Source organism: Tamandua tetradactyla, chromosome 3, assembly GCF_023851605.1.
Source record: "Tamandua tetradactyla isolate mTamTet1 chromosome 3, mTamTet1.pri, whole genome shotgun sequence".
NCBI lineage: Eukaryota > Metazoa > Chordata > Mammalia > Pilosa > Myrmecophagidae > Tamandua > Tamandua tetradactyla.
This window is the reverse complement of record NC_135329.1, coordinates 197,868,081-197,880,119: the sequence shown is the minus strand read 5'-3', so window position 1 is coordinate 197,880,119 and position 12,039 is coordinate 197,868,081. Positions and strand designations below refer to the sequence as shown.

The 12,039-nt window shown below is 38.0% G+C and overlaps 1 protein-coding gene across 1 annotated transcript in view; it reads left to right on the top strand.

Annotated features, from left to right (window-relative positions):
- PAX3 (paired box 3) overlaps positions 1 to 12,039 on the top strand; it is a 94,176-nt gene extending 82,137 nt beyond the window's left edge. The window contains exons 8-9 of the mRNA XM_077152043.1: positions 9,795 to 10,041; positions 10,532 to 12,039. Coding sequence (XP_077008158.1) covers positions 9,795 to 10,041; positions 10,532 to 10,566 — 282 coding nt within the window. The 3' untranslated portion in view covers positions 10,567 to 12,039. The remainder of the gene's footprint in view (positions 1 to 9,794; positions 10,042 to 10,531) is intronic.

Genomic DNA, 12,039 nt, shown 5'->3' with positions numbered 1-12,039 from the left:
TTTTGACTATGACTTCTAAAGAAATGGTACCAGGTTTTAATCATCATTGAAAACTGAGAAACCAAGCTGTACCTCATTATTAAGGCTTCTTCTACAAAGTGAGCTCCTTGGAATAGTGGTTTGGGGGAAAAGTGTCCTGAATAAAAAATCGGGGAAATGTTGCAAACTATATCCATCTTTCAGAATCACAGTACATATCAGCAATACGGAAACATGCTTAACTTTAATTTGACCATGGCAGGTGGATAGTATGAGTGTGATACTGCCAGGTTTGAGGTATATTTTCTAGGAAGTGCTGAACGAAAGAAAACGTGGATGCAGTCCCAACTCATGATTTGTCCATTTCTAAAATAGTTCCCTTGATTTCTGCCCCCCACAGCCATATGTTTCTTCTTGTTTAATGTCCTATGTCATCTTCTACCTCAACATATTGCCAACCGTCTAGAAGGACTTAGCAGGGACAGAATAATTTTAAAGAAGAGGCTATAAACTGCCTCAAAATATTTAGATAAGATAGATAAATGAGTGAAGGAAAGAAAGTATATTCCTATGGCTTAGTGAATTGATGGCAATATGGGTGTAATTCATTGAGCTAGAAAAGGAGCCATGGGGTCAAAGCAATAGATTTCAATTGTAGCCAGCCCCTCGTTGTGTGTCTACAGTTTAATCAATCTCAGTTACCGATTCTTACTATTTCTCCTCTTGTTAAACTTGGAAGATATTAAAAAAAAGAATGTCTTACAGAGCTTTGTTGAGGCTCATGGAACTTAGGATTAAAAAAAATTTTTTTTGGTGCATGGGTGGGGAATCAAAGCCAGGTATCCCACATGACAGGGGAGCATTCTACTCCTGACTCACCCATGCTTTTTGATAAAATAACAAAAATACTATTGCAATAAGGCTTTCATTACTGGTTTATTAGAGATGTCATGTTATTAGAGATACCTCTGGTTATAAAAATACATTTTCACATGCAGGAGACCTGGGTTCAATTTCTATCCCATGCACTCCAAATAAATATGTATATATTTGTCCCTGACAAATGAAGAAAATGTGGAAACTTGAATAGCATCAAAGGAAATGCAGTTTCTTGGTGGACTGGTGAATTTTAAAACATTCTACCTACACATTTTATAGCACCAAGGATCCCTGTTGGTGTCCATCTCAAAGGTAGGAATTCTGTGTCTGGCTGAGATAGTCTCCAGAAACAGGATAAGCTGAAATCAATTCCATTTGAGTAATATAGTAAAACAATAACAAAGAGAACCCATTGCAGTGAGAACAATAGTCTATGATCCTTCATTCCATGGGGCTAAGAGTGGGGAGGGAAGAGGGTTATCTTACTCTTTCTCCTTTTCTTATTCTTGCTTTGATATATTGAAATATAATATCCACATGAATACATTAAAAAATATCCAGTCCATCTTCTATAATACTAATCGCTGGATAAATTGGAAGCATGGTATCTACTTCAAGGCCAAGGGTATCTGATGCACAGCGATATTTTTCTCCCACTAGCGAAGGATGAAGGAGGTCAAAACGATAGGTACAGTAGGAAGGTTTGGAAAGTATGGGACAATCTAACTAAGTAGCCAATTGCAACGTAGCCAATCAGAGAGCATTCTTTTAATCACTAGCTCATAAAGGTTCTATTTGTCAGGGTCTGCAGGAGTTGATTTAAATTTCTAAAGGTCAAAGAACTATAACAATGTAAGTGGCTTCACTATAGGTCCTATATATTGCCAGCCCACATAATGTTCATTGTGCAATAAGAGACATTGTCATTGCTTGGTTTATGATCAAGGGCACAAGTAAGTTTTTGGATGAAAGAAAGAACATGATATTATTGGTTCAGTGCTCCTGGAATAGGACATGGGGGTGGGATGGTGAGGATTAAAAGAGGTGGAATTTTAACTTGGGGAAATAGTAGCTTTTGGTTCTGGGAAGACTATGTTCTCAGATGGTGTCACCTATTCTTAGGCTTGCTAAAAGTTTTCTTGCATCCTAAATGAATGCTTATCTGCCTTATTGCAAAGCCTATAAAACCTAGAACAGAAAGCATTTCCTAAGGAGCATCTTCATTCTTATACTTTTGCAAGGCTGTCCTTTGCTTTCCCATGGTTAATTGAAATACTTGTTTCCTGACATCTGCCCAAGTTAGTATCTCTTGGTCTTTCCTTTATCTTAAGATCACACCTGCTGTCATATGAAGATACGGGCAGGGAAGTTTCCTGTCTATGGTCTTCAGACATTTGGTAGATATGGTCTCATGGAATTGACTTTGGACAGTGTTCTGGTTTGCTAGCTGCCGGAATGCAACACACCAGAGACAGACTGGCTTTTAATAAAAGGGGATTTATTTTGTTGGTTCTTCAGAGGAAAGGCAGCTAACTTTCCACTGAGGTTCTTTCTTACGTGGAAGGCACAAGATGGTCTCTGCTGGTCTTCTCTCCAGGCCCCTGGGTTCCAACAACTTTCCCCGGGGTTACTTCTTTCTGCATCTCCAAAGGCCTGGGCTGAGCTGCTAGTGCTGAGACGAGGAATGCCGAGCTGCTAGGCTGTGCTACATTACGTTCTCTCATTTAAGCACCAGCAATTAAGTCAAACGTCACTCATTGCAGCAGACACACCTCTTAGCCAACTACAGATGTAACTAGCAACAGATGAGGTTCACGTACCATTGGCTTGTGTCCGCAGCAACAAGACTAGGTATGCTCACTGGGCCAAGTTGACAACTGAATCTAACTAACACAGACAGTCACAGAAATATTTGCCTATATCACACATGGGCTGTAAGAAAGAAAAGAAATGTCCTTATTGAGCTGGAAACTGCTTTTCTCCCCTAGTAGGCTGGACTCTCTGCTCCCCACATTGTTAGGGCATTGGGTGGAGGAGCAAATTTTAGGGGAATGGGAATATTGTGCAACCTGGCATCCCTCTCCTGGGTGGGGTTGGGGGAGGGGCACAAAGTTGAACCCCTTCCTGCTAAAAGGCCATGTAACTTTCTGGTTCATTATAAACTATTCGTGAGTTTCAGAATGAGGCTGGGCAGTTCAGGTTCAGCAATGTTTGCATTTTGTGAATGGTTATTACGGTGACTCCACCCTGCATTTCCTTGACTGTAGGTTTGCTTTATAGGCAATCAGAGTTGAAATTTTAAACACCACCTCATTGAAGTATTGTGGGATGTCCAACCCCATAAAGCTTTACCCTTTACATATTTGGAATCCTAGGTCCCAAAAGGTCAATTCATATTTAGCCAACGTGTCCCGAAGTTGTCATGAAATTAAACCAAGATATATGTTTGATTTTCCACAGTCATATTTTCAGACAGGTTATTGAAACAGTGATAGGTTCGGGTGTTCATGCTCTAGAAGGCTACTGTGGTTGTGAGAAATTTCCTGAAGTGAAAAGAGTTAACAGCAGGTAATGTCATTGCTTGCAGAAAGAGTTTGAGACTCTGTGCTAAGTGATGAATGAGGATATCTGACCCACATCTGTTTTCCATTAGGATGGAACATTGCCCTGACATCGTTAGGAGCATTTGTCAAGATTCCCTGGACAGAGCTTCTGTGAATTACATGCTGAAAATGTGTCAGGGTCAGATAAGAGGACATCATTAACTCCCCCCAAGTTTACTCAGGATTCCCTTGGTCCGTCTTAATATGCTAACAGCCAACAATTTTCCTTGAGCTGTTTTGTTATATTTTTCATTCATAGTAGACAAAAAAATAAGTATGCTATACTCCTCCCACCCCCGAATATTGCACATGTTCTTTTCTCATAAATCATATTAATTGTAGACATGGTCACAAAGCATATTAAATGCAGGCATGCGTAAATGAATTAAAACATATGAGAATTTTATTACGCCCATAATGGGTCTAACATAGTCAGATACCAACCGCATTAACTGGTATAATGCTTCGTTTAGGTGAAATGAACTTTTTCACACTGGACTTTATTTTATTGATACATGATGTGATTCTTCATCATTGGCCTGAAGTAAACTATCCACATATATATATATGTATACATATGTGATTTATATGTATGCACACACACACATATATACATGTATATACATATATGTCTCACGGAAGTAATTTCTATGCTAATTCTTTGGTTAGATTTCCATTCAGTTATCAGCCACTAAAGAATATTGGTCTCAACTTAAAAGCTTAGTCCTATTGAGAAATAGGTATACTAAAGAATTGATAAAATAAAAGCCTTTTCTGTAATTGACAACAGGACATGAGATTAAAGCATGTGCATCCCTGGGAGTCTAACTGAGACTACACTTACTGTACCCTCTACAAATGAAACGGCATCATATGCAACATATGCAGCACACTTGTCTGGCACTCATGCTGTTTCATCATGCATTAAACATGGCTACTTGTAAAATGCAAACAGAGGATGAAAATAAAGAATAGAGTCAGATTTAGCCGGGCATTGTACATGCACTGGCTTCCTATCTGGTTAGGGGAGGGTTGGCCGGCCGTGGCCTTTCCGTAACTCAGGGTGGGTGAGAAGGTCACCATACAAACTTTAAGAGAAACTTCTGCCTTCAGGCAACTTCCTTCTTGCAGCTTTCAAACAGACAGGACCAAAAATCTAATTATTTAGATGCTAATCAACTGCAGGGTAATTCCTAAGGCATTTTAACCCGAAGACGATATTTTCAGGAAAGTTTTCTGCTGTTTAGGTTTAGGTTTTTCAGCTTTGAAGATTCAGTCACTGAAATTTAACCATTAGGTGACTCCTCCAGTCACACCCACACAGGCAGAAAACATTTGCATATTTTTGTTTGGTTTGGAGAATAAATTACATCTAAATTTAAAAAGACATCTAATTAGTAGACTTTTGGAGGGAAGAAGATTAAAAATCCCTTTCTATCATGCAAGGCTCCAATTCACAATGGGTTTTTAAAAAGCAACTAAATGTGCATTATTAAACGTTAAATCAGAAGACCATCCGGTAACTTAAATACAAGAAAGAAAATAAAGGCATGAAATATGATTCCTACGAAGGAAGAAAGAAGCGCCTAGATGTACACCATAATTTGCTAAATCATTTTAGATTTCTGATATGCTCTGAGCATTTTCAACTGACAGCAAAACCGTAATGTTTGTGCCAAGACAAATATTTTCCAGACACATCGTTTTAAATGTGATTCTTAATTTGACCCATAGTTTTTATCTTTTCTATTTAATCTTACAATAGGAAAATTAATTCAAGAGAAATATGGTATGAGGTAATTGTAAAGAGTTAGCTTTTCCTGAACCATATAATCTTCCAATCAAGATATAAACAATCTATTTGGAATTCTGAAACTTGAGAATGAGTTTAGGGAGATCTTCAGAAAATGTCTTTAATAATGCAAACGACCAAGGAATGGGTGGATAAAGTGCCGGTTGAAGATTCTGAGACTTTAAATTTGTTTTTAAAGGTTATCCATAAAAGGATTTAGAAATGGTGGTGTGGGGCAATGTTTTGGAGTTAACAATTGAGAAATCTAATGAATGGTTTTTTTCAGATGCCTCATATAAGAGCTGTATACAACTAAAAGTATGAAGAGGCCATCTTTAATGGGAAATTGCTTTTTGGGTTGTTATATCTCCCTGCACCCCCACCCCCAGACTCACCTTGCATTTAAGAAGAATGTGATTTGTTATCAGGAGACAGAAAAGAGTAGTTCTGAAATTGTTTCTTTTCCTTTGAAATTGCTTGAGAAAATCAGGGACTTGTGTCTCCCCTCTCCTCAAAATAAAAATAAAAATCAGGCAAAAATGCCAACACTTTAGCAGAAATAGCTTACTAATAAATTGCATGCAATAAATGAAGAATTTTTTATACTTTGAATTACAAATAGCTGTAGGAACAAATGAAATTTTTTATACTTTGAATTACTGTAGGAAAAGCATATATATATAAATTGTGACAATATTTTAAAAAGAAAATATGAATGAAAGGCATTGAATATTCATATTGGGGGGATTCTATGAAGTTCACTTATCAAATTCTTTGTGCTGCAAAAAGAGATTTCTATAGTTTCTCTCGAACTATATGAAACACAAAATAGATTTTGAAGAAGCATACATAAAAGTGTAATGGGACCCGTCCATAGAGATTTGAGGTTTTAAATGATATTGGGGGAAAGTAATGCATTTTCCATTTTATAGTCACCATTTTTTTCTTCTCCGCACAAATTTCCTTTTTAATTTTTAAACGACAAATTATTAAAATGATGCATATTTTCCAGGTTTTTTTCATTGTGAAATATTGAAAAAAATCACATTAGGTATGGTTATTAACCTAAATTTGAGATCAAATGTAGGAAAATTTTAGTGCCTCTTTTCCCATTCTTGCACAATTCTTGAGAAAACCATGTCCCTAGAAAGAAATCATGGTTACAACAGGTGACCATCCAAGTGAAATAAGGACCTCATCATGGAAGTTCAAGGAACCACGATACCCTCAGGCCTTTGGCCCTCTCTGTTCTCTCATATAAGCCACGGCCCATTGCTAAAGGCTATTGCTAAAGCCCTCATTAGCGTCTGGTCTGTCTCCTTGGTCATAATGATGGGAAGACTCACAGGCATCCTTTCTAGTCTAGGCATTATCTGGGAGGCCTTAAAAGCACTCTGCCCTGGAATCTTTGAGGAACTAGCTTTTTATCACCCTAGACTAGGACTCTGGCAGACAGTTCTGTATCTTCTGCATCCTCCAATAGATATATTTCAAGACCTTTTAGTTAAATCCTGTCCAAAATAATTTTCTGATTCAGTAACCTCAAAAACTTGCTACTTGAATGATATTATAAGCTGAATTTTGCTTGCAGGAAAGACTCGTTTCTTCTCTCTTAAGGGTTTTGTGGTTTTTTGTCTGTTTTTTTCCTATAGGCAAAGTTAACGCTGCCTTCAAAGTTATGTAAAAAGGAAATGTACAGCATGGGATTTAAAAAGTTATCACAAAAATGTACTTATGGCACATGGGAGAGTGTGCGTATTTTGAATAAAATTCTGCTCTTATCTCTTCAGCTATAACTATGAGCAGAATATTCCATTCCTTCCCTAAAGTGTACATCATTCATTGAGTTTCAAGTCAGTATCGTCATGAAGGACACTAACTTAAAATAGATTTCCTTTCCATCCAGTCCACTGGGTGTTTTTTCTCTTGGGACTTAGGCAGTTTCACAATTACTTTTTCTAAGTACTTGTTTCTTTTTTTTTAATTATTCAACTGTTTATCATACATAAGACCGCATGACTATAATACAAAGGGGGGATCTTTTTTCATTTAACGTTACAATATACACAGCAAGTCCGGACAGTACTTGTTTCTTAATTAGCAGAGGTTATTTACAGTAAAAGATTTGTGCTCTCTGTCATTATCTTCCCTTCACTTAAAAAAATCACATTTTGTATTTATAGACTGATCGCTTTCCCTGTTCATTCTTGTCTATCGACTGAGCACTCAAAGAAGTTTCCTCTGATTTGAAAAGAGTGTGTCTAGCACTGAACAACCTCCATTTTAAAGAAAAGAAAAGCTTTCTTTTCTTCTATGCAGAATTTTGGATGAAATAAAATATTTAATAAATTAGTTTATCAGTTGAAGTTAATGAATTTGTGTGTCTGCACACTAAAGTGATTTATGTAAGTGCAAAGAAAGGCATCAAATGTACATGTAGCAGGAGAACATTCAGGAAATAACTTAGATGCGTTCTTGGTTATATTCAGGTTTTGTAAAATAAAAAAATGACGTAAATAACTTACTATAAACAATGTTGGCTAGGGCCCTATGAGAACACATTTCTAGTGATTTTCTATCTTCTTGGAGATGTGAATTCCTATTGATTCTTGTTGAATTTTGTGACTTTTGCTTTCCCCAAATCTCTGATAAACCAAAACTATGATTTTTTTTTTTTTAGAATATAAATCCTTTTTAATGAGATTTTATAAAATGGTGTTTCACCACAAATCTCAAGAAAATTTATATCCCTAGAATGGCTTTCAAAATTTGGGCACCTCTCTTTTGCTCTGTCCTCACTGACCCATCTTCCCATGTGCACGTGTAAGAACTCAGATGAAAGGGAGACAGTGAAATGGAAAACTGAGCCCATGAGGAAAGATGAGGGAAATCAGTGGCCGTTTGAAATAAAGGAAGAGAGAATAAGCCACAGAGGTAGTGAGCAGATTCTCTTGAGACTAATTGAAGATGAATCAGTTCAAAACTTTCATTCAAGAAGCTATTGTTTAGCTCTAGTATTTATCATGCAAATCCTGCCCAAAGGGAATTGTGGAATCATCATTTTTGGATCTGATTTAAGGTGCTTTTCCAGGATGTAATACTGGTCCCCAGCTCGCTACAACCCTTAGACCCAGTATTCTATTCCTTAGTTACCTTTGAGTGAAAGTGTAGCCTTGGGGTTAGCATAGGAGCTGTTATTCAGGGCTTGGTTTTCATTTCATTTCCTATCACTTGTTTTTATGTTAGTATACTTTTATCTCCATATGCTTCAAACTTTCTGAACTAAAACAGCAATACTATGAAAATACTGTGCAATTGTGGGTGCCTGCAGGGTAAGCGGGTGACGGTTTCTGGAAGCTGTTCACCCAGCAGCAATTAGATTTTTTCCACAATTGCTTTTGAGCCCTGCCACTGAATTGTGTAAAGTTGAGGAAATCACTTCCGTTCTGTGCTGCAATTCTCCAGGTGCAAAATCAATTATCCACTTACTTCCATCGCTGAGGTGCTGTAAGGGTCAGTGAGCTTGAGTTTGTGAAACACTTCACTGTCTTAATCCGAAAGTGCTTCTGTTATCACAGGTTTTTAAAGTCATTTTGCTTTTCAGAGTTATTTCAAGAATGGAATTGACTTTTTCTAAGAAGTTTGCATTCCATGCTTTTCTTTCCTCTTAACACTTCTTTCTCATAGATGGAGTGTTAGTGTAGAGGAGAAATGGAAGGATATTTAATGGGGGCAGTTACTTGGAGAATTGTTTACTCTTCATTCATTCATCAGCGTCTAATATGTGCCAAGCATGGTATTAGGTCCTGGAGATATAAAGATGAGTACATTGTTCCCCTCAGAGCTCTCACAATTCAGAGTACATGACTGAAATACTAATTGGACATTGGGACGGACGTGTAATGCACGAGGGAACATCAGTGGGCAATCATCATTCCGAAACTCCAAAGGAAGCCAAAATAGGGAGAGGAGCTTTCTTGAGAGGGAATACTATGAAAACAAAATGACATAGGGACCTCAACATTCACTGAAAACTTTGATTTGCAATAATTTAACCTAAAAAAAAATAGTAAGCAAATGCCTGTATAAAATCACATGTGACACTTCCAGATGCAATACATGATCAGCTACTGTATAGGAAAAACTAGGCATTTTTTATATGAACAAATATGATTCTTCTTCCCTCAATCCTCTCCGTTCTTTCTCTGAAATTCCAATCCGATTTTATCATTAGGGGCATGGTGTGATCTCTCTCTCTCTTTCTCTCCTTCCTCTCCTTCCTTCTCTTCCTTTTCTCTTTCTTTGTCCCCTCATTCCCCCCACCCCCGTACCTGTCCCTCTTCTTTTCCCAAAACTGCAGTCAGATGTTATCACTGGAGCATGATGTAATATCTCTGCCACTTTGAATTGAGGTTGGCATCCTCTGGATAGCTCTTAAACAGATTTCCGAAGCAATAAAAATTGCCCTTCCACGTTATTTTTTCAGCCATAGGTTTTGACCTGCTCCCCTCTGCCTTTTAACTTCTGCCTGTTTGTTTTAGGTAATGGGACTCCTGACCAACCACGGCGGAGTACCTCATCAGCCTCAGACTGACTATGCTCTCTCGCCTCTCACTGGGGGCCTGGAACCCACCACCACGGTGTCAGCCAGCTGCAGTCAGAGACTAGAGCATATGAAGAGCTTGGACAGCCTGCCTACATCTCAGTCCTATTGTCCACCCACCTACAGCACCACAGGCTACAGTATGGACCCTGTCACAGGCTACCAATATGGGCAGTATGGACAAAGTAAGCCTTGGACCTTCTAGAGGGCAATTGCTCTTGGTCGGGTGACAGTTAAATTTCAACTCTTCCTTAAGGAAGGGGAGTCAGAGGCGCATGCCCACTGTCAGTTTGGGGGCCAAGCCAGCTGGTTGTTCCAGCAAGAGCTCCCTTGTATGATTATTTTCTTAACTGATGTCAACCACATCTTCTGGTTTTTAATTGCTGAGACATGAAATCTGATTGCCACTAGGTAAAACACAAGGGTTGGCCAAAATGAAAGAACTCCTGGCATTAGAAACACATGTTCTTAATGAGGTCAGCTCAGGGATCATATGGGATATAATTCCCAAATCCCCAGGACACAGAGTTGTGTCAAACTTGTCTCAGGAATAAAAATATTAGTTTCCATCCTTTGATACCATGGTATTAAATATGACATTGTCAGCCTGTAGCTGATATTGCCCCTGTGAGTTGTCCCAGCATGACTTAAAAAGCTGCATTTGTTTCCTTACAGGTGCCTTTCATTATCTCAAGCCAGATATTGCATAAGTGAACACTTGGAGCTAAAACTGGCCCCGTTTCCAGTCTCTTCTACCTAGATGTGAAGAGTCTTCTCAAAAAAAATATCACCCTTTTGAGGGGCAGTCTCCACAAGAGACAAAGGAGAGTGATTGATTTTCTTTCTCCAAGTAGTTGGTTTCAAATACTTTGAACATGATCGACAAAAGCAGCCAAGAAGAGGAAGACCTGGAGCCAAAAAAAAAGAAAAAAAAAGGATAAATGCAGCTTTTTAAGGCAAAGGTTTAACATGGCTATATATCAAAATATCCCAATTCTTTAGTGCTGATGATCAAGGAGCTAAAACATTCCTTTCTTAAATTTTATTTTTGTGTGTGTGTGTGTGTGTGTGTGTTTATCTGAGACTTACCTGAACTGGTTTGAGCAAGCAGAATGTTCTAAAATGTAGTAGGAGAATACTCTAAAGTATAACTTGTTTGCTGTCCAATGCTGACACTTCTACAACCTTAATACTGCTCGTAATGAAGCAGGAATGGAGGAACCCTTAACTTCTACACACTGGAAATTGATATAAAAATAAATGCCACCATCTTTAGGAAGCTAGACTAGATGTAAAGGACCTCCACAATAAATTATTTGTTTATTATCTTCACTCATAATCCAGTTGTCAATAAATGTCATGGACACATCTTGCTAAGAGGAGATGAGATAACACGAAGAACAGCTTGTTTTCTTTTCTTTGGCATAGGGTGAGGTGTGTGATATTTTCCCAATTCCTATTCATTTTGGAAGCCAGCCTGGGTGGAAGGAGGTGGCATGCATTCCCACAACTGCCTACCAGTGTGCAATACTGTGTACCTCTCAGAAGCTTTGGCAATGGCCAAGGTGACATAAACAGAGACAGAATTATATTTTTTGCAGGTGCTTTTATTTTCACAGCCCTTAATTCATTGTGGTAGAATACAGTGATGTTTGCCATTTGCTGGACAAACCAACACCTGGCTTGCTCCTTTTGCTCAGAGACCACATCAAGTTATAATGCTTTTTAAAATGATTATGTTTACATTCTTCTCTTTCCTATGAAAGGCAGGGCAAGAACAGAAATGTCCACGTGGCTCTCATGTACTTTAAAGTTATACAATGATATCCAATAGTAAAAGATTATAGGAACTGAGGTTTACATACATTTGTGTGGTGACATTTTAGAATGTCAATAAATTTGTTTTTTGAAATGTTGAGGAACGAGAAAGTGGAAGGCAGTGTTATTTATTTCTTTCTATTCTTGGGACAATGAATGAGATAGGCACAAATACATTCCTTTTAGAGTTTAGAACTATGATGTAGTGAGTTAGTGAGACTAGACATAGTACAGAGATTAGGTCATACATTGGCCTTAGAGGGTGATGGAACAAAAGAAGTACTATCTGTGTTGCAGCCTCAACCAACAACAATGTGTTGTAAAAATGTCTTTCATGTAAAAAGTGCAGTAAATATTTACTATTT